Source organism: Lynx rufus, unplaced genomic scaffold (genome assembly GCF_022079265.1).
Source record: "Lynx rufus isolate CCGP_SWC_20201006 ecotype Redwood Valley unplaced genomic scaffold, mLynRuf1.p SCAF_4, whole genome shotgun sequence".
Classification (NCBI taxonomy): domain Eukaryota; kingdom Metazoa; phylum Chordata; class Mammalia; order Carnivora; family Felidae; genus Lynx; species Lynx rufus.
In genome coordinates this window covers 157,548,775-157,571,232 of record NW_025814856.1, presented here as the reverse complement: position 1 = coordinate 157,571,232, position 22,458 = coordinate 157,548,775, and the positions used below count along the sequence as shown (strand labels likewise).

The 22,458-nt window shown below is 55.4% G+C and overlaps 1 protein-coding gene across 1 annotated transcript; it reads left to right on the top strand.

Annotated features, from left to right (window-relative positions):
• Window positions 1–8,722: 8,722 nt before the first annotated feature.
• TRPV6 (transient receptor potential cation channel subfamily V member 6) lies at window positions 8,723–22,433 on the top strand. Its single transcript, XM_047095899.1, has 15 exons — window positions 8,723–8,865; window positions 16,421–16,518; window positions 16,668–16,790; window positions 17,106–17,243; window positions 17,523–17,621; window positions 17,724–17,899; window positions 18,271–18,417; window positions 18,500–18,712; window positions 19,027–19,113; window positions 19,213–19,289; window positions 19,502–19,667; window positions 20,057–20,123; window positions 20,495–20,763; window positions 21,754–21,860; window positions 22,154–22,433. The coding sequence occupies exons 1-15, from the start codon at window positions 8,738–8,740 to the stop codon at window positions 22,431–22,433; spliced, it is 2,175 nt and encodes a 724-aa protein (XP_046951855.1). The 5' UTR covers window positions 8,723–8,737.
• The last annotated feature ends 25 nt before the right edge of the window (window positions 22,434–22,458 follow it).

The window sequence follows — 22,458 nt, the reverse complement described above, 5'->3', positions numbered from 1 at the left end:
CACACATACACACACAGGGTTCCCTGCCACCTCTCCTTGTTCGCTGGTCACCTCCCCGGCCCCTTTCTGCACAGGGACCCACCTCTGCCTTGGGGACCTAAGATAGGAAGTGTACCCACTAAATAGCTTGCAATTTCCTTGGCACAGATCATTCTCCATAAGACACAATTCAGCATATATTCTACCCCAGGTACTCCGATGGGGAGAAAGAAGACACGTTGTGCTTTAACCTCATCCTGTGGGCTCTTCCCACAGGGGAGACGGGAAGGTGAGGGGCCACGTGGATGCAGCACCATGCTTTACACAAGGGCATGAAGACCGGAGATGGAGTGGAGGTGGGACCGGCCCTGGGAGAGTGGGGACGGGCGCAGAGCGAGGACAAGAGAATGTGATTTTGAGTTGAGCTTCAAGGGATGCGCGGGAACCTATGAGCCGGATAATTAACGGGAAGCGTCTTCCCCAGCTGGGGCAGGACTGATGCGGTGACAAGGCCTGGTATAAGGGAGATGCCACAGACCCTGTTTCCTCCCTACTCAGTTCAACGGTGAGCAAAGGAGTTCCACGGAACCGTCTCTTTGGGAGGGCCGGGGGGTGTGGGGTGAGGCCCATGGGATGAACAGCACAGAAACCCACCCTGTGCAGATGGCAACAGCCTGAGGTTGGATCTGCTCCGGTGCCCCAGGTGGGGGGGAGGGATTTGCCCACGAGAGGATAGGCTGGCGACTGAAAGGGCTCCCTGACACAAAAACAGCAGAAGAGAGGGACGAAGGATCAGGAACGGAGGCTATCACCATGCATTCGCCGTGGCCGGGAGCCCCACCGGGCTCACCCCGTGCTCACAGGGAGCCTGCATGCCAGCTCTTGTCAGCTTGTTACCGACAGGCAGCTGGGGCCCAGAGAGGGTGAGCTCCTCACCTAAGATCACATGAGTATGACTGTGCTCACTTTGTGGACGGGAGACCGAAGCTCAGAGGGGTGGACTAATTTACCCGAGACCGACTGGTAATTAGCAGTCTGACTTCGAGTCCAGACGTATCTGATCTCAAGTCCCATGCTCCTTCCGCTAGGAGATCCAGAGCCCCTGAAACGAGAGAGTCGACCGTTTTCTACTGGAAAGTTATTTCCTGGAAGTTTTGATATCAAATGCTCCCACCCAAGCCAAGATGATAAAGCAAATGACTTGCATTCATGCGACACCATAGGGCACATAAAGTCCTTTGCGCCCATTATCTTCTCTAACCCAAATAACAACCCCTGTAGAGTAAATAGGGCAGAATTACTATCCTCATTTTACAGATAAGGAAGCCGATTCTCAGAGAGATTGTATGATTGAGGTCACAGATCTCACCAATGCAGAACAGGACAATAACTTGGGCGTCTGGGCTTTTGGAGAGAGCTGTCCTCACGATAGCTCCCTGGCTCACCTGTATGGAGAGATGGGCAAATCCAGACCCGGGGAGGGGGGCGGGGGGGGCACCACCCTCTACACCCGGTCTGCAGCAAGGGCTGACTCAGAGGGTAGAACTCAGAGTTACCCGGGTGTGATGCTAGCTCATGGCACTTGCATACCTATGACAGTAAACGTTTTAGTACCTCCATTAGCCCCCCTTGACAATGTGCGCACAACCTTGAAGAACACGCTAGCACCTTCGTCATAGACTCGACAGGCAGCCTTGTGCTCTGTCGTCTCCTGCACTCTGGTCTGTGTGGAAGGATTTGGGGCCCAGCCCTGTCTGGGTGATAGTTCCTGGACTTCCCTGTAGCTTGGGGACACATCAGAGTCCGCTCTTGGGAGTTGGGAACCTCAGCCAGGCCTGAGAAGAGGGAGGGGTGAGGGAGGGGAGCCAGTGATCTGAGAAGGGCCCCCAGGGCACAGTGTGAGGCTGGATCCCTTGCTGATTCCCCTGGGCCAGTGAGCAGCTCCCTATCAGGAGATTCCACCAAGTGCCCCCATACACGTGCCAGTTACCAGTGCACTGGCGTGTAAATAACTCCCACACTCCCACGTGCACAGGGTCCTACACACAGAGGGCACCATGTGGGGGGAAGCCTGTGCCTTGTGGGCCCCGGTGGGGGCTGGGGGGGTACACAACAGCTAAGATCATTTTATTTGCCAGTCTCTCTTATTGTAGTGGCTGGCTGACCAGTGACCTCAGGCTCTTGGTGCCCAGGCAGGTCCAGTATTGCCCAACAGCCTTCTGGAGAATGTTCTGTTTGGCTTCAGTCCCTCCCTTGTACCTGCTGGCCCCTGGCCCCCACGTCCCCACCTTGCTCCCAGCCTCCCACCGCACCCTGTCCAGGTATCTGCCCCAGAATCTGCCTTGCCATGTGGGGAGGCCTCCCCCCGCGCCTGTCCCCGTCGCCGTCCATCCAAGCCCAGCTTTGGGAAGAGAAGCCCCAGTTCCTGCCCAGGTGTGCCTCCCAGTGTCCTGTCCCCAAACCTCAGCACATTTCTGCTCCTTCCCAGCTGCCCCTTGAGTCCTCTGTCCTGGGCTCTCAGACCGGCCCTCGGCCCTCGGGAGGCAGGAAGCAGCCAGCTTGCTCCCCTCCCGGTGTGCATGTGCCTGTATGTTCAACAATCGTCCCGACTCTCAGAACAAGTCTGGCATTTTGCTTGGTTTTTATGACGGAGGCGCTGGGGCGTCTGCGTGAGCGCTGGAGCTAAATAAATAGAATTTGAAAGAGCTCTTATCACGGCCTGTTGCCTTTTCACTGAGTGTGTTGGGGTGGGGACAGAAGAATAAGAGGTGCAGGTGGGGACAAATCGGGGGAAGATTGCTGATAAAGGGCTACCCCTGAGGGCTGCTGCTGGAGAAACCGGCTATGGCTTCCAGGTTGAACCCAGGCTTTGGGTTTGGGCTTTTCGTAACAGTGATCCGATTTGGGATAATGGCTAGACCCTTTCTCCTGAGCCCTAAACCGATGCGGTTTACTCTGGGCCTAGTGGCCCCACAGCTCTCCCACCCCAGCTCGCCCCGAGCCCAGTGTGGGGAACATCACCCAGAATGCAACAAAGTGGTGGAGAGAGCCAGCCCCGCCCCACCTTGGCAGAGGACCTCAGCCTCCTCTCTGGCTGTTGGCGCTCAGGAAGTTGTCCTGGTGAGGGAGCTTGGCCCTTTCCCCACCTAGAACGTTGGGGATCCGAGGATCCTGCCATTTGTAAGGCTAGAGGGTTATCGGAAGCCATGTGGCCCCACGTTCTGCCTGCTGACCTCCTCTCTCTTCTCTGCCCGGTGGAGGTTCTGCCCTAGTGATTCAGAGACAAAGACGGACACATTCCTCCTGAGAGATACGAGGTTGCTCTGAGCGCCATGCTTTCTGCACCCGGAAGCTGACGGGGAGCTGTCTGGGGGAGCAGAGTGTTGAAGGCAACAGGAAAACCTGAGAACTTAAGAGTCCTTTTTGCACATCGGGAAACGCAAAGGTAAGTGACTTGGCCAAGGTCTCACAGTGATTTCTGGTCCAAGTGGGGTTGGAACGCAGCCATCCTGGTTACCCGTCTTGCTCTCTTTCACCTTTTCCAGAAACCAGCCTCATGGCACATTCGTCATGTTTGGAAAGGTCTTTGAGGGCTGTATACCCTTCAGCCTCTTTCATGGTTGTCTTTAGTACCTGCGAGGGAGGAGTCCGGGGCCAGGTAAGGTGGGGTGACAGAGGGCGGGGCAGGTGGCTGAGCGGAGGGGTCCGGCTTTGGGAGGGAGAGGCCTCGGGATCTGGGGAAGAAAGAGCAGGAGGCTGGGGCAGTGTGGTCAGCGGGAGGGCTGTGGACTTTGACACCCTCCTTCACAGAGCCCTATCTCCGGAGCATCCGGCCCAGGCCATGGGCCACAGGACTCCAGCCTGTAGAGGCCTCAAGAAAAAGTTAGAGACAGGTCAGAGCTTGGTGGGGCTCCTTTTAAAGCTTCATCTTCCAGATGGGGGGTTAGGAAACCAGATGCTCTGATGGGTGGGGGAGGGGCTGTCAACCAGGGAGACCTCTCGGGGCTGGCTCAGAAAATCTTCTATTCGAGGCAGGGTGGGAGGGGAGGGGAGAATGGCTGGCCATGCAGGCACATGCTCGGGCGTCGAGGAGGCTGCTTCCCCACAGCCCGCAGCCCATATGCCCACCTTTGCCCTTTGGGCACTTTCTGCAAAGGGGTTAGCATCCAGGAGAACCAATGCCTTTGAATTTGAAAACCTGCAGACTTGTAGGAGATGGTCAGAACATATATGCACACACCATGACTGCTCTAGAATCTTGCTATGACATATTGGTTCATGTGACATAAATATTCCATGCAGAACTACATGTGCAATACCGTGCAAATGCCTGTCTGAGGGGGTGGGGCTGGTGGCGCCATCCCGTTGGTCCTGGCCTCTGCCATCTCCCCGGGGCCCCCTTTCTACCGCCAGCTCTGTTGTCCTCGACCGTGTTCCTCTGGGCTCCAACCAGATGTCTTGGAGCAGCAGACAGAGGCTGGGGGTCCTGTGCAGGGTCCCCCGTGGTGTGAGCATTTAGGCCAGCCGAGGCTGGAAGGTGTAGGAAACGAGGGCAAAGGGTTGGGGCCCCACTTAGCAATGGGGGTGGGGGAAGGGGGCTGGGGACGAAGGCCACACTTTGGGCGAAAGTATGACCTCCTGACCTATGAAAGCTGAAGGGACTGCGCACCCACAGAACCACATGTGACTCCACTTCGCGCAGAATCACAGGACATTTGAGTTGAAAAGGACCTTGGAGGGTTTCAAGCCCAAATCGCTGCCCAGGCAGCCCCCCATCCAGCACCAGAACCCAGTGCCCCCAGCGGGGCAGGCGGCTCGACAGCCCGTCCTCCACACCCGCCAAGTCCCTGGGTGGTGCTCTGTGATGCATGCCTCTGTGTGTGCGTGTGTGTGTGCGTGTGTGTGTGTGTGCGCGCGCGTGTGCACCTGCTGACCTGCCGTCGCTCTGTGCAGGCTTTATGAGCTGGCACACAGGGCTTGTGAACCCAGTGACTGGAACAAACTCCAAGCTGAGTGAGCAGCGGCTTTGACCCCACTGCCCTGTGCTGGCTCTATCCCCAGCCTCTCGCCTGTTTGTCCCTTGTGGCCAGCCCTGCACACGGCAGCAGAGCCCGGGAGACACCCTCCCAAAGGGCGCCGGGAGCAGGGATGGGGTGACGCAGTCAGCTGGGCCAGGAAACAAAGAGCAGAGATCAAGAGACAGAAGGAAAAGAAACCCAGGGTTCCACAGAGAGACCACTCAGAGTCATGGTCACACACTCACATACACCCCACACAATACACCACACACACATGCACACACACACAGACACCTTACATACACATGCACACAAATGCCACACATGTTAGCACACAGTCTAAGACCAAGGGAGCAGATACAACTGCAAAGAGAGCCAACAGGAGAGGAAAAGCAGAGGGAAACACAGGAAGGCAGAACAAACAAGAGGGACAAAACCGGAAAAAATTAAATGTATATTTTTGGCCCTAAATTAGTGGTTCTTGATGGAGAGTGATCTTGCCCCCCGCCCCCAAGGAAATTCCAGCAATGTCCGGAGACTTTGGCTGTCACAGCTGAGGGAAGGGGATGCTACGGTCACCCAATAAGTGGCAGCTAAACATCCTGCAACGTGTGGGACAGACCCACACTAAAGAATTATTTGTTCCAACACATCAGTATTTGCAGGTTGAGAAAGCATGCCTGAAATGCACACATCGGCGGCATGCGGTGGCTACGGTCCCAGTCAGGGCTCCGCTCCAGTCCTGCACGTACTGAAGCACACGTCATCTCCCTGGCCACCTCCAGCCCTGCCAGTGTGGCCCTCAGAGGGGGCTGGTCATCCCCTGCTTCACCACTGTCCCTCTGTTGAATCCTGAGGACCTAACTCGGCTTCGAGTTCAAGCTCGGCCTGAGGCAGAAGAACTGGCTGGAAACCCTTAGCATGTTGTCACAAGCCAAGTGGAGCCTCCTTCCTGTCTGTCCTCGTCTCTCCCACCCCATCCCCCCCGCCATGGGCCTTGGCCTCTTCAGTACCCACCGCCCCCCCCACGCCACCACCCCCAACGCCCTGGCGAGGCTGCAGACCAACTGCCGTGAGGCCGAGGGCAGACTGGAAGTCCATATGCTCATCCTCACACGGGACCATTGAAAGGGACAATGACTTGCTGGGGTCATAAAAGTCTTCCTAAATTTGGAGTCTAGGCAAAAGGATTTGAGAAGATGTGATGGCAAATCTCACCAAATGAGGCCAGCGGCTGTGACCACTCTCCCGTGAGCTCTAGTCTCCCTCTCACCCCCTCAGCCCCTTCATCCATAGCCTCCGGTATTCAGATACTTGAGTCAGGGATTCTGGGTTGTGGAACCAACCGCGTCCTCATGGAGGAGTTCCAGCGCGACCTCACTGCCCCCTCAGAGCTGCAATCCCTGGGAGGAACAGGCAGCGTGGCCTCAAGATGTGAGTGGGCCCGCGTGGGCAGCGGCACTCAACCCTCGGCCCACCGTCCCCACTGTCCAAGCCCACGGTGCTGCGTCCAAGAACCGAGAGAACACTGTTGGCAGAAGCTTGCACTCGGCCATCTGCCCCCTCATCTCCCTGCCCTGCGTGCCCTTGTGAGCCTGTTCTCCCTGAGTCGTGGTGACCCAATGCGAAAAGGCAGTAGCAGGTGGAGAAAGCGGCGGAAGGCAAAGAAAGTCGGGAATGACGGTGTCCTCCTGCAGCCTCCACAGGACAAACACCCCTCTGCCTTATTCCGTTTCCCACCAGCGGCTGGACTGGGGTCTTTGCCTGGAGCCCAGCAGTAAAGAGAAGGTGGGTGGGTCCGCCGGCAGACGCACTGGCTTAATGGGCACAAAGGTCCTGGTTGAAGGTTTGGGTCCTAGCGCCTCCCCCCGACCCAACCCGAACCCACTGACCCCTGGGTGGGTGGGGAAGGCGGCTAATCAGACTGTGCTGTTTGCTCAGGGCTCTATGGCCTGGCCTTGCGCCCGACAGTAGGGACAGGAGTGCAGCTTTCCCTTCAGATTTGAGGGTGGCCCTCCTACCCCCTGCCCACAGAGACACCCCACCCCTGCGCCTACGCTTCCCCCCCACCCCCACACATACAAACCCATGCTCACACGCGCACACAGGCGCATACCTCACACACACACACAGACACACACACACTCCTCGCTGAATCAGAGACACGTAGGAAAAAACAGACTCTGAAGCTAGGGAGTGACCCACACACACCAGTGGCTCTAAGTGCCCAGACACCCATGCCCCAGGCCATCAGGTCCCTGCTTTGCCCCTGGACTTTGCATAAGCTGGGACTCTGGTCTCTTTCCAGCAGAGGGTTGAACTAAATGCCCGCGGTGGCTCCCGGCTTGCTCCTGGGCAGTGCGACAGGGATGGGCTGCGCTCTCTGTCATCTATCCTCCCTGCTGCAAGCCACCCCACTGCCCTGGGCCTCCATCCGCCCATGGGGGTGTGGGAGTGGGTCTCAATCTGGCCACTGCCACCAATTGGCTATGGGATCTTGGGTGATTTACTTTGCCACCTTGAGGTTTATCTTTGTTTTTGTTTTTTAATCTGTAAAATGTGGACAAGAATACCTGCCCCACAGGTTTGATGTGAGTTTCTGTGGGCCCAGAAGGCAGTCACGGTGGATAGAGGCTGCCTCTACCAGAGGTGGCCAGAGAACAGGCTTGCAATACTGGGGACATGTTTACGCTAAAACAACAACAACAACAACAAAACTTCATTGTTTACCTGAAATTCCAATTTAATGGGGCGTCCTGTATTTATTTGGTAACCCAATACATATGTTGGGGATGGGTTCTAGGACTCCAGAGTAGGAGTCTATGCAGTCCAGGGGGGGCCAAATCCTGCCCACGGCTGCCCACTTTTTTGCCCTGGCCTGGGAGCTCAGGATGGATTATCCATCTCTGAGGGGCTATCGGAACAAAACAAAACATGGGTGTCAGAGGCTACATGTTTGTATGTGGTTTTGCCACCCTTAAAATGCTTACATGTACTATCTGGCCCTTTCCGGGAAAAGTTTGCCGGCCCACACTTGGTTTTCATGTTTACATACCTATTTGGGGCCAGGCTAGAGATTAAAGTGGAAGAGTGAGAAAAAGCTGAGTCTCCAGGAGGGAAAGACACAGAAAAGACCCTGGGAGGGAGGTGGGCGCTACTCATTCCCTGTGGGGCCCGTCAGTCCCCAAGGCCTGCGACTCCTCCCCTCCTCCCTCAGGCCTAGTCTCTCAGGCTAGTCTGACCTGTCCAGGCCTTTCTATAAAAGGTCACCAGGTGTCCCAAAGTCCAAGGGAGGCCTCTCCATTCTTTGAAGGCCTCCCCTTCCTGGACTGGCCTGGGGGCAGGGAGAGAGACCCAGGCGGGCAGGGAGGGAGTTTACGCAAGGCCAAGGCCGCAGATGGAAGGCAGGTCGGCTGGCCTGTCTCTTTAAATCTCAGGTAATTTGGGAGGAGGGTGGGAGTGTCTGCAGGCTCGCTCGCTCCCAGGAGGAGCTCCCGGGGAGAAACCCAGCGGGAGGGAGTCCCAGCTCTGCCAGGTGTAAGAACCTCAGAGCCCTCTGGAGTCGGGCTCTGGCACCTCGGGGAGACTCCTCAGGGAGGTAGGGACCAGGGAGGTAGGAGACGGGACCTCTACAGGGCGAGGGCAGGCCGGCCCTTGGGGGTGCTGATGTGGCCCCAAGGCTGAGTCCTCTGGGGGTCTGGCCTGGGCCTCGGCCCCCCAAGGAGCCGGCCCTACACTCCATGGGGTTGCCGCTACCCAAGGACAAGGGGTTCATTCTCTGCCTGTGGAGAAAATTCTGTAGTTGGTTCCAGAGACGGGAGTCATGGGCCCAGAGCCGAGATGAGCAGAACCTGCAGCAACAGAAGAGGTAAGCCTCAGTCTGCTCCCTCGCCCCTCCCAGCCCTCCCTGCCCCCCCACCCCTGCCTTCCTCCCCCTCTCCCCCTTCCCCTCTCAGTCTTTGTTTGGCACCTCTATTTGTACAAACTGTGCTTCCAGGCCTGGCTCCTGGGGAGCATTTTGTCTCAAAGGTCTTAGCCAGCCGTGGGGCTAGCTCCCCTGGAGGCCAGGTGGAAGGGGAGGGAGCTGGCATGGGCACAGGTACCACCGGCTTTAAGATCCAATCTAATTATGCAAGCCCTTCGCACTTCCCTAAAGGCCCAGGCCACCTTGCTGGGCCCTGGGAAGATGTGGCATCATGGAACCGCCAGCACAGAGGTGCTGGTAGGTCGGGACAATGCCGGATGGCCGTATTCCCTGGCCCCAGAGCAGTCTGTCCTGCAGAAACACGTAACGCAGGCACATACACATGCGGGGAGTGGATGAATGAATGATTGAATGAATGAGGCAGACAAGGAACTGCAGGCATCAGTGACCACAGAAGACAAGAGGTGATCACGGCTGCCGTTCCTACGCATTATCGCCACCAGCAGGCATTGACCAAGGCTGAATGCCAGACACGGGGATGATTTTGAACCAGAGCTGGGACCCAGCCCTGGACTTCCTTACCCTCTACGGGGGAGAGGGGTGTGGATGCTTGACCACATACCAGATGTGCGTAGGACCCATGCTCACCTGAGAGGCTCTAAAGTTTGAGCCCCTGAAAACTTCCCTAAACTCTGATGTCCCCACGCCCTAGGCGGGAGAGGAGAGGAGACATCCCTGCGTGAGATGTCCTCTCCAAAGTGTCCGTGGGTCTCCCTACCCAGGTGCTGATGCCCTAGAAGGGAGTCCTTCCAGTGGGTGGAGCACCCCACCAGAAGGAGCACCTTCTCAGGGTCCCTGAGAAGGCAGTTAGCACATGTCTCTTCACAGGGGAAAGCCCAAAGGTTTTGTATCTGAGGGTCTTTCTCCATCTCCAAGAGCAGAAGCCTGCCTGAGCCTGCCAGGGAGCGCCTGTGGTTTTTCTTCCTTTGCCCCAGGATTCTGGGCTGGGGGTGTGTTCCTTTTTGAGCTTTGGCTTCCCCTCTCTCACACCAGCCGCCCACTTCTCTCCCCCCGGGGCCTGGGAGAGTAGGGGCTGAGCGCATGTTTGACTGATGACATCTTGAGGCACAGAATGGCATTGTTGTTGGAGAATAGGCCGTCACTGGTTCCACTCTTCCCTACCCACTCAGGACCCCGGGGCTGGGGGAGCCAGACACAGAGCACAGAAAGGCCTGGGGCTTGGAAGGGGTGGCAGAGTCGTTCTGTGTGCCAACAGGGCAAAGCAGAGACAGGGACCACAGTCTGGCTGCTTCCACTCATCTTTTCGGCCTCTATTTCTTCTGAAGACCATCGGTGGGGCTCCTCTTGCAGCCTTGGGCCAGGAGGGCCTGATGTCACTTTGAGGGATCCCCTCCTTTCCTGATCTCCCGGCCTGGTTCCATAGCTTCTCAGCCCTCTCCTTCCCACCCAGAGCCTGGAGTATTGATTCCCCTCTGGGTGGGCACTTCCAGGAAGGACACTGAAATCACCGGAAAGGGAAGTGTCCTAGGCTTTGCAGTCAACCGGCCGTAGGGGAGACTTGCCCATAACTGGGCAACTAGGAGATGACCATGTAAGTGGGGACAATATGACAGGTGAGGAGGTGGGCTGATGGCAGAAAGCAGCAGACGATGTAATGAGCACCTATCTTGTCTTCTATAACCCCAAACCTGTGGGGGGCAGTGCCGGTATCCCCTTGGGAGTGAGGCTGGCCCAAAGCGAGCAAGTGGTGAAGTCAGCTTGGTGCCAACAGCTCAGAGGGGCCTCTGGGTGGGGCTGGCGGATTCCAGGGAGTGGAGCGTAGTTCAGTGAGAGGGAAAGGCTCCGTGGTCTCCCCAGGATGACCAGGAACCCAGCATTCCTCTCTCTCTAGCAGATGTGTCTTGGGTCTTGGTCCCACTGCCCCCTCTGCTTAAATCCACAATGCCGGACCCAAGCTGAACCATTACCTTTTTCCCGTTTCTTCTTCGTCATCTCTCCCTGGACCTTGACTTGTCTTGTTTCCTGAGATTCAACATACTAAACACTTATGGAGCATAAAGCACTCTGCCAGACTTGTAGAAAATGAACATGACCTCCCTGCCCTCTAGGAGCTCACGTTCTCATGGTCAAAATGCCTCAGGATGCATCTACTTGGGTGACAAGTGAGCTTGGTGAGTGTCCTAAGAAGGGCATAAGCACGTGTCATGGGAGCAGAGAGGACGACACTGCGGTATCTGATTCTGCCTGGTGTCGGTATGCTGGGCAGCTCCCAGAGGCTCTCACATGACCCCGTTGTTGGCACTTTCTCCCTCCCACTAGATGGTGGGAAGGCAGTGAACACGGAAGGTTCTCCTCTGCTTAGATAGCTGTATAAACACGTGAAGCCATGGGTCTGTGAAAAGTAAACTGGGCCTCTCCAGTGTGTTGGGACTCCCTGCTTCACGAGGCACAGCAGACATGCATGTTGCAGGCACTTGTGCTAGAGCTGCAGGACTTGGAAGGGCGGACCGATTCCAAGTCTGCAAATAACCACTTTTCTCCCAGCTTTGGCTTCCTCATCCACTCGCCAAGAACCTGAGCGGGAGGGAGACAGCCCACAAGTGGCCAGCGTATGCACGCATGCTTCCTCCCCACACACGACTGCCTTCATCTGTGGTCACTGCTCTGGGCTGACCCCCTCCCCCTGAGAGAAATCAGGAAGAACCATAAAACTAGAAGAACCACATAATTTAGCGGTGAGAGCCTGGGGCTAGGTTCTTGGCCAAGCGTTCTGCTTTTAACTCTGTGTGATCTAGCAACAATCTGGTTGTGCTGCCTCAGTTTCCTTTTCTGACAAATGAAAGACTCACTCAGCCCATGCCACAGGGTTGTAAGGAGCAAACGTGATCATATCCTTACGACCTCTATACCCTTTTGGAAGCTGAAAAGCACATTTAACAAATGGGATTACTGTGATGAAAAAAAACCAAAAATACAACAGTCAAAGGCAACACCCAACATTGGCAGGAGTTTGAGGGGCTGGGCACCTCCTTTCTTTCAGGGCTGTATCCTCCTGGGAACCTCTACACTGAGCTCCACGTCGCGTGTGCCCTCCCTCTCCCAAATGGCGTGCTCGTCTGACAGGGTGCTTGGAGAGAGACCAGTGGGACCCATGTCTGTGGACATGGCTCCTGTGCCTCTAATCCCTCTCCAAAGCCTGAGCCACAGAGCAGAGGGATGGGGAAATGGCCAGTGGGGTCCTAGTCCCAGCTCTGCCTCTGACTTGTTTGGACAAGTCACCTCGGGACTCCAGGCTTCTTTCTCCATCTGTGACATGGACAGATAGGTTAGATTTCTAGCAACTTTCTAGCTCTAAAATTTTGGTTTGAATTCTCCTCCAAAGGTGCTCTGGATCTTGTCTCGTTTCCAGCAACCAAATGCAGAACTTTGCTCATGTGCACGTAGGCATGGACACATTCTCAAGAAGGAAGAGGTTGAGTGTGGGACTTCAGCTCAGGTCACGATCTCACATTTCACGGGTTCGAGCCCCGTGTCCCCACATGGGGCTCTGTGCTGACAGCTCAGAGCCTGCTTCAGATTCTGTGCCTCCCTCTTTCTCTGTCCCTCCCCCACTTTCACTCTGTCTCTCTCTCAAAAATAAGTAAAACAAAAACAAAAACAAAAACAAAGAAGGAGGAGGAGGGGAGGACAGAGTGCAGGAAACAGGGAGAAAGGGAGAGATACTTTCTGCTGGCCCAGAGGGAATCTTAAGGAGGAGATCAGTGATTTGTTTACTATGTAAAAAATGGGCTAGGTTTTGTAATTTGGTTTTCACCAGTCTAATATTGAGCAAAACCATTCAATTTTATAATTATTGTTCAGCAAAGTAAAGCATGCTAAATTCTGAAAACAGCTTTCATACAGCTTTCATACTGCTATAATTTCACATTTTGTCTGTAATTTCTTTTTGCTACTTAATCAGCAAGTGCTCCAAAGGCTTTACCTTTTTGTTTCTCTCTTAAATATTTAACAATCTGTAAGAAAGCACGTATAGGGAGTTTCTCATTCTTTTTAATGTGAAGAGTCCTCTTTTAAAAAAAAATCGTTTATGAACAATTCAAGCTATAGGTCAGGAATTCCCTACCTTGCAGATGGACATTTTGGACAGAATAATTCTTCATTGTAGGAGACTGGCCTGCATAAGATCCTCCTGAACAGCATCCCTGCCTTCTACCCACTAGATGCCAGTGGCACCTCTCCACCCTACCCCAGTTGTGACAACCAAAAATGTCTCCAGGTGTTGCCAGATTCCTTGGTGGGTGGGGGGGGGTGTTCACCCCTGGTTGAGAGCTACAGCTCTCAACCACCATTTGTAAACAAGAGATTCTGGTAGCGATGTTAACTAATCTACTAAATAAAGTAAAATTTCCCCCTGGAAGGGACCAAGTATAATGTAACCATTCAAACCAGAAGGTATGTTATCAGTATCTCCTCTTCCTGCCTTGGGGAGGTGCCTGGTAGAGACCTAGTAAAGACATGTAGATTTTGCTCCAGATCTAAACGTCTGTGCTGGGTTGCTCTGGTAGAAACCACTCGTGTCTCAGGCACAAAAACTGTTGGATGGGTCTGCTCTTGTGCCTTTTTTCTGGGTCCCAAGGGTAGTCAGGTTTTGGGGTTTCGACTGACTGCCAAGATCCTGACTGAGGGCTTTCTCTGCTGTCCCCTTGTGGCCCTATGGTGCCACTGCAAGTAATTGCCTTATCTGATCCCCTCCGAACCATTCATACACTGCCCCCTTTTTCGCTGAATTCTGGAGTTTGCCACCCAAAAGAGACCAGTTCTCTACAAACTTTGCCAGATAAGATACGGGACATGGAGTTAAATTCGAATTTCATATAAATGATTAACAAGTCGTTAGTATGTCCCAAATGTCACATGGGACGTAGTTACATTAAAAAAATATTGGTTGGAAATCTAAAATTAAAATCTAAAGGAGCATCCTGCATTTTTATTTGGTAAATCTGGCAAGCCCCAATGGACAGTAACTCCTTGTTGTTTCCCGGCCCGCTAGGGCAGTCGGCAAGGCAAGAGAAAGAGCACATAGGAATGGAGGCTTGTCGGGGACATTTGTGGCCTTCGGAGACACGCAGGGACCCAAAGGGGTGTCTGTGGGCCTTCCATCAACTAGCCTCCCCACTCATATTTTAGGAAGTAGGGAGCAGAACCCTGCACTTGGGCAAGAAGCTCCCTTGGGTCCATTTGTAACTTTGCCATTAACTTTAGTCAAAATAGGCCATAGAGCCAGAAGCTAATTGAAAGAGAGCAGGGAAAGGAAACAGACAGGAGAAAGCGGCTGACCTCCGCCCTCAAGTGTCCCTTGTGTAGAGGAAAGACTGTACTAATCACAACACACAGTGAAAGATGCAAAAATAAAGGGCCAGACTATATAGTGTGGAAAACTTCCTGGGAGGGTGTGTATGTGTGTTGGGGAATAGGGCTGGCTCTAGAATATTTATAGAGGAGGGGTTTGGGCAAATTGTTGGAAAGGCAGTGGTGGTGGTGAAGGGGGTGTGGAAAATTTGCTTTGCAGCTGTGTTTGTATATTAAGCATACTGTTTTTTACTTAGATTACATGTTCGCCTAAGGTTGGCTTAAAGGGTGGCCAATGGAGATAATAAGCAGGGGCAGGGAGGCCACACTACCTTCTGCTACTGCTACAAATTCATTCATTCTGCAGATGGTGGTGGAGTGTCTACCGTATGCAGAGCACATCCCTAGGCATTGGGGTTGCAGAACAGAAATGAACAGGGTGAGGCAGACGCTCTGGATTCCAGGTGGAAGTTACATATGGCACAAGCCTCGGGAGAATGGAGTGTTCGGGGGCGGGGGGTGGCAGTGGTGGGGCCAGAATAGCTGGGATAAGGAGTGAATGGGAGGAGGAAAGAGGGGAAAATAAGGCCACCGAAGCTAGAAAGGATCTCTGTATTCTTTCTCCGTGGGCATTTAAGGACCCATCAGACTTTTCTTTTCTTTTCTTTTTACATTTATTTATTTTTGAGAGACGGGGCACAAGTAGGGGAGGGGCAGAGAGAGAAGGAGACACAGAATCCGAAGCAGGCTCCAGGCTCTGAGCTGTCGGCACAGAGCCCGACGCAGGGCTCGAACTCACAGACCGTGAGATCATGACCCGAGCCGAAGTCGGATGCTCAACCGACTGAGCCACCCAGGCGCCCCTCCCATCAGACTTTTCTAAACGGTGATGGCAATGCCATTTAGAGGGTGTACCTTGGCAGCATGGAGAAGGGCGGATTGGGGGTAAATAGGGCACGGGAAACTAGCTAGAATATTTTGCTAACGAGGGGCAGAATAGAGAATGAAGACATGAACGATGAGGGTCGGTAGGCACGAGGAGGTAGGGATTGAATGTTGAATTGACAAAGCCTGATGGCCATCCAAGTGGCATGGAAGTGGGGGCAGGGAAGCTGGGGCCAACACTCTGGGGGATATGAGTCTTGTGCTCCTTCCTCCTCTCCCGATCACCCTCCCGTCCCGGCTCTTGGAGTTGATTTCCTGCCAGCACCAGTGTGTGATCTTCCATTCACATAGTTGGCCATCTATGGGTAAGTGGTGTTATTTCATTTAGATCCCATAGAAAGACCAAATGGCTCCGGGCCAAGAGAGAAATTGAACAAAGGGGGCCCCATGGGTCTTAGTTGGGCTAAGTTTTTATAGTAATACAGGTTTTTAGTTCATTGTAGGAATAAAACTCAAAAGCGTTTGGTGAATCAGAGGAGATGATTTATGTGTGTGTGTGTGTGTGTGTGTGTGTGTGCGCCTAAAACCAGTGGGAAGCAGACAGGAAGTAGAAAGAAACTATACTCTGCTTAGGGGTCAGAACAAAAAGGATCCACTGTTGCTCTCTGATTGAGCTCTGAGGATGCTGTTGTTGGAAAGGAAGTGCCAGGATCAACGGGCTTTGCTGAGAAGGTCTGGAAAGGCGAGCATCATGTCGCTGGGGAAATCTAGCCTCTACTTGTTGACTTTCTTCACGAATATGAGGGAGGAACTCCTTGTACCCTTGGTCCATGAAAACAAGGCTTATCTCGGGGGTAATCACGGGGCACTTAGTGAAGCTAAACAGGGTTGCCCCAGAGGTCAGTAGGTCAGGAGGTGAATGAGTACTTTAACTCCTCCCCTCCGTACCCGATAGGCACAGATAACACACACACACGTATTCTGGTCCCAGCACTCAGGGGATGGGAAACCAGTCACTGATGCTTCTCCCACACAAGCTGAAAGGGGGAACAGTTGGTTTGGGGTAGCTAACCGGTCAAGAAAAAATCCGGCAACCCTCGGGACGCTGCTGACCTCAATTCCCTGGATCAAGTTCAGGGTCTGAGGTGCACGTGTCTGTATATGAAGGAGCCAAGCCATCAGCCCTCACTGCACCACTGGGCATGCTCACCATCGCCACCTTTCTGATCCCATTCCCTTCTAGAATCTGGGAGTCTCCTCTCCTTCTAGCTGCCAAGGAGAACAACGTCCAGGCTCTCAACAAGCTACTCAAGTATGAGGCCTGTGAGGTGCACCAGAGAGGTAAGGGGCAGAGCCCTCAGCACCCGTCAGAGCTACACATGTGGCTCCCAGTGTAGCCCAGGACCTTCTGTGGTGGGCCCCTAAATGCCTACGGTCACCATGCCCCTGCCCCATGGAAGCCATATGACTCTTCTTTCTGTCAACACCAGGAGCCATGGGGGAGACAGCACTGCACATAGCGGCCCTCTATGACAACCTGGAGGCCGCCGTGGTGCTGATGGAGGCTGCCCCGGAGCTGGTCTTTGAGCCCATGACATCGGAGCTGTACGAGGGTGAGGGTGCTGGGTGTTTTAAGCCAGTCTCTGCAGTGGATTAACTCGGGGCGACCAAAGAGGGCTTCGTTCCTCCCCCCATCTCCCTTTGTTCTTCTCATCCTCAACGCGCACCGTTAGAACACCAACCCCCCAAAATGCAAGGGGAGAAGAGGCAGCAGCTGGTTTCCCTGGGTACCCTGCCAGGCCGGGGGCTCCGTGACACCCCCCTGCCACCTCAGGCTGCGGGAGTGAGGAGGACTGGGTGTAGATATGGGAGGGACCCTTGCAGGATCCTGGGGACAGACCCCATGACTGAGGCTTTCTCTGGGCCAGGTCAGACCGCCCTGCACATAGCCATCGTGAACCAGAACGTGAACTTGGTGAGAGCCCTGCTTGCCCACGGGGCCAGCGTGTCTGCGAGAGCCACAGGCACGGCGTTCCGCCGCAGCCCCCGCAACCTCATCTACTTTGGTGAGAGCGGGGCCGGGGCTGGGAGGAAGGGACATGGGGAGGTGGGCAAGAGCAAAGGGAGGGCGGGCCGAGGAGGGCCGGAAGCAGCTGGGCCTTCCAGGGTTTCAGGCCAGAGCCAAGCCTCCCCGCGCCGCGTGCTCCATCCCTGCCTCTGCTTCTGCTGACGAGCGTCCCTGAGCCCAGAGCTGCCACGCGAGGGCAAGGAGGCAGTCACTCGGGGACGCTGCCCATCCCCCAGCCCATCGGGCCCTCACGGCAGCGAGCCTTCTGTGTCCACAGGGGAGCACCCCTTGTCCTTTGCTGCCTGCGTGGGCAGTGAGGAGATGGTGAGGCTGCTCATTGAGCATGGAGCTGACATCCGGGCCCAGGACTCCCTGGGTAAGAGCTGGGGGCCGGAAGGGCAGGGGCCACCCCAGGTCGGGCAGGGCATCAGCGGGGACTTCAGCGCAACGGCCACGTGACGCCCGCGTCCTCCCCCAGGAAACACCGTGTTGCACATCCTCGTCCTGCAGCCCAACAAGACCTTTGCCTGCCAGATGTACAACCTGCTGCTGTCCTATGATGGGCGCAGGGACCACCTGCAGTCCCTGGACCTCGTGCCCAATCACCAGGGTCTCACCCCCTTCAAGCTGGCCGGAGTGGAGGGCAACACCGTGGTGAGGGACACTCCCCTGGCCCCATGGCGGCCTTTCAAAGACCCTTGGTGCCCAACTGCCCGGAGGGTGGGGCCCCTTCCTCCATACTCCGTCGCTAAATGCTCAGCCTCAGGGACCCCTGGGCGGGAGGCTTTGAGAATGTCGCTTTAGGACATGTGCTCTGGGAGCCCGGCGTTCTGTTCCCTTTGCCCGTCCTCCTCTTTCAGATCCTTATAGGGTGTGTGGGAAAGAAAGACAACCAGAAAAAAGGAGGCTCACGCAACTAACTGTCCGTCAGTCGCAAGGAGCGGGCCGTAGCCGTCGTCAGCGGTGGAGACCCCCCGGCCCAGCTTCTCACACTGACCCTCCGACTCACCACCGTGTCTTCTCAGATGTTCCAGCACCTGATGCAGAAGCGGAAGCACATCCAGTGGACCTACGGGCCGCTGACCTCCACTCTCTACGACCTCACCGAGATCGACTCTTCAGGGGATGAGCAGTCTCTCCTGGAACTTATTGTTACCACCAAGAAGCGGGAGGTACGGGTCGTAGGGTCAGAAAGCAGCTGGCGAGGGAAGTCAGGGTCTCCGAGGTGCCCGCTCTATTTTCTTTCTGCCGCAGGCTCGCCAGATCCTGGACCAGACCCCGGTGAAAGAGCTGGTGAGCCTCAAGTGGAAGAAATACGGGCGGCCGTACTTCTGCGTGCTGGGCACCATATACCTGCTGTACATCATCTGTTTCACCGTGTGCTGCGTCTACCGCCCCCTCAAGCCCAGGACCAATAACCACACTGGTCCCCGGGACAACACGCTCCTACAGCAGAAGCTACTTCAGGTGATGCCCTAGGGGCGGCTGAGCTCAGGGCAGGATTCAGCTCCCTGTCCTTCCTCAGCCCCGCATCGCTTACCTGCTCTCCAGCCCCCGTTTCTCCCCTCACCCAGCTCTCAATTACGTAGGCACAAACTCAAAGTACAGACACACAGGAACACACATATGCTCAAAGGGCAGTTTGAGAGAGCCCAGCCTACCAGGTTAAAAACAATCCTACAGGGCTGGTGACTTTATACAGGAGACACGGACTCGTGCCCAGGGACAGACAGGCAGGATGCATGGGGTCCCTGAGTGTTCTGACCCTGTTTCCCCTTCAGGAGGCCTATGTGAGCCCCCAGGATGACCTCCGCCTGGTGGGGGAGCTCGTGACTGTCATCGGAGCTGTGCTCATTCTGCTTGCAGAGGTGAGGATGGTCAGGATCTAGGGTGAGGCTGTTGGCCCCAGGGATCCAGCCCGAGCCCCAGTCTACAAGTGCCTTTGTGTCTTCCTGGCCTCTCTCCAGATTCCAGACATCTTCAGGGTGGGGGTCACTCGCTTCTTTGGACAGACCATCCTCGGAGGGCCATTCCACGTCCTCATGTGAGTCTCCTTGCTCTCCACCAATGCCCCCACTCACTCCCTGGATTCCCGACCCCTGGACAATCACTGGAGAAAATTAATTCCAGAAATCCTTCTCCAATGATTGTGTGCCCTTGTGTACTGAACTTGGGGAGGCCAAATGTGAGTGTGTGGGTGCAGTCCCCAGGACAATCCTGGTCTCTTCTCATTCCCCCTCTGCTCCCCACCCCCAGCATCACCTACGCCTGCATGGTGCTGGTGACCATGGTGATGCGGCTCACGAACGCCAATGGGGAGGTGGTGCCCATGTCCTTCGCCCTGGTGCTGGGCTGGTGCAATGTCATGTACTTCGCCCGAGGATTCCAGATGTTGGGCCCTTTCACCATCATGATCCAGAAGGTCCGTGCCCCCACCCCCCCACCCCACCCCCCGCCCCAAGCTTTCTAGAGAAAGGTCCTGGAGTGGGGGCTGCGGCAAACATTTTTCTGAAAGACCAGATAATAGATGGAAGATTTTGCAGTCACATGTGGGTCTCTATTGCATTTTCGTTCCTTTTCCTCCTCCTCCTCCTTCTTTTTGTTTTCTCAATCCTTGAAAAATGTGAAAAGCATTCTTAGTTCAAGGGCCATACCCAAACAGTCCAAGGAGATTTGCCATGCAGCCACAGCTTGCTAACCCCTGGAGGGCAGAACTGTGGGACTTCTCGGGGCGAGTCCAGTGAGAGGCCACAAGGGGCAGTTGCTCAGGGGACCCATGTGGAGGTATTTTCCTTCCTCTCCTCCCTTTAGATGATTTTTGGCGACCTGATGCGATTCTGCTGGCTGATGGCTGTGGTCATCCTGGGCTTTGCCTCAGGTAAATCATCTGGCTGCAAGGGGCCGTGGGAAGGGGAGGTTGGAGGAGGCTGGAGAGCCCAGAATGCCTGTGGATAAGTGTGGGGGAAGCTGGGAGGGAAGACAGGGATAGGAGGCTGTCAGGTCTGAGGATGGAACATGCCTGGAGGTGAGACAAAACTGGGAGTGCTTCCAGACGTGCCTCTTGGGATCAGGATAAGCCATACTGAAAATAAGGGAATGTAAGAACCCAAAGCATGGCGCGCGGAAGGCTGGATGGGGACACTGGATGGAGAAGAGGGAAACAGGGCTGGAATGGGCAGCAAAGAGCTGGCCGTGGTCCAGTCTGGTATGTGGTTGCCATGGTAACTCTCACCCCCTTGGGTGGAGCAGCCTTCTATATCATCTTCCAGACAGAGGACCCCGACGAGCTGGGCCATTTCTACGACTACCCCATGGCGCTGTTCAGCACCTTCGAGCTGTTCCTCACCGTCATCGACGGGCCTGCCAACTATGACGTGGATTTGCCCTTCATGTACAGCATCACCTACGCTGCCTTCGCCATCATCGCCACGCTGCTCATGCTCAACCTCCTTATCGCCATGATGGGTGACACTCACTGGCGGGTGGCCCACGAGCGGGATGAGCTCTGGAGGGCGCAGGTGAGCCCCCTGGTGGCCGGGAGGGCTAGTGCAGGCCATTCCCCGCCCCAGCCAAGGACCCAGCTGAACTCAGACAGAAGCAGGATATTTTGACCCCACGTAGGTTTAGACGGTTTTACTGCGCAGGACACAAAATAACGCAGAGTATTCGCAATACAACGGACTAATACCTGAACAGCTGAAAAGAATTCATCATTTTCCCAAAAAGTAAAACCTCAGGCTTTTCTAGAAGAATCAACAAGAAATACAACTAATGGTGGATGAAAGTGCATTTAGGAAATCAGTCTGTAAAACCTGACGCAGAAAACTTGGACAGGTTAAAAAGAAATGCTACAAAAACTTCCCAGAGGAGCGGAAGTTATCTTCGGTCAGATCATCACGATGGAGACAGAAGACCATTAAATGAGTCAAAGCACCGTTTAAAAATATACTTAGAAAATAATTTCTCTCCACAAAAATAAAAATGCAAACCCCCCAAACTGAATGGCACTTTGCTGTGCTGTGTAGAACAGAGTTAAACGGCCCTAGGTTGGCTAAATGGGGTTTGCTCAGGAAAATAGGTTTCCATGCTCATGTCCTGATATTCGATTTCTCAGTAGGGTGGTAGCATTTATACGTGGCCTTTATGTCTGTAGGGTCAAAATATCCTGTGGCCCTGAGGATCCCTTTCTGTCTGCTTTGCCCTCCTTCCTGTCTCCTTGGGGCGGGGTCCCTCAACCTCCTGCAGGAGCTGCGCGGGTGTCGGGTCCCGGGGTAAAGAGCTGTGGGCTCATGTCCCATGGACTCTGTCCCACAGAAGAGGGTCAGCCAAGCTGACACCCCGCACCCCCCAGCTTGGGGGTGTTGTCCCCTCTTGGAGGCCATGAGCTCCTGCGTTTCCTAGCTACTGCTACACTGTCCTCCCTCCGCCCGACGCCCTCTCCTCTTCCCGCCCTCCTCAGTCCCGGTCAGCACCCCACCTCTGATGGCCCCTTCGGCCCCCACACGCAGGTGGTGGCCACCACGGTGATGCTGGAGCGGAAGCTGCCTCGCTGCCTGTGGCCTCGCTCGGGGATCTGCGGGCGCGAGTATGGGCTGGGGGACCGCTGGTTCCTGCGGTGAGTTCCTGCCGGGCTGGACGGCCTCCTGCTCCCGGGGCCCTGCGCCCGTTGACCTGCGTTGCCCGGAGGTCCCCTAAGGGATCCCTGCTGTTAAGGGAGGGGCCCCGCTAGATGCTCCGGCCCCCCGAAAGCCGCCGCTGAGATGCCGGCAGCCCCCGTGTGCGCACTAGCCGCAGTGGTGGGAAAAGGCCGGTCACGGTGGGATGGGGTGAGCGGAGGACACGACGCGGGCGCGGGTCCGGGGCAGCCCGTCCGTCCTCGGCTGCCTCTCACGGCCTTGCGCTCCACAGGGTGGAAGACAGACAGGATCTCAACCGGCAGCGGATGCGGCGCTACGCACATGCCTTCCACATCCCGGCCTCCGAGGACTCGGACAAAGCCTCGGAGAAACTGCGGCCGGACCACCCCTCGGGCCCCCACCTGTGTCCGTCCACCCCCTCGGTGTCCCGAAGTACCTCCCGCAGCAGCGCCAACTGGGAGAGGCTTCGGCAAGGCACCCTGAGGAGGGAACTGAGGGGGTTGGTCAACAGGGGTCTGGAAGACGGGGAAGGCTGGGAGTATCAGATCTGAGCCCACTCTGCCGTCTGGCCCCAGC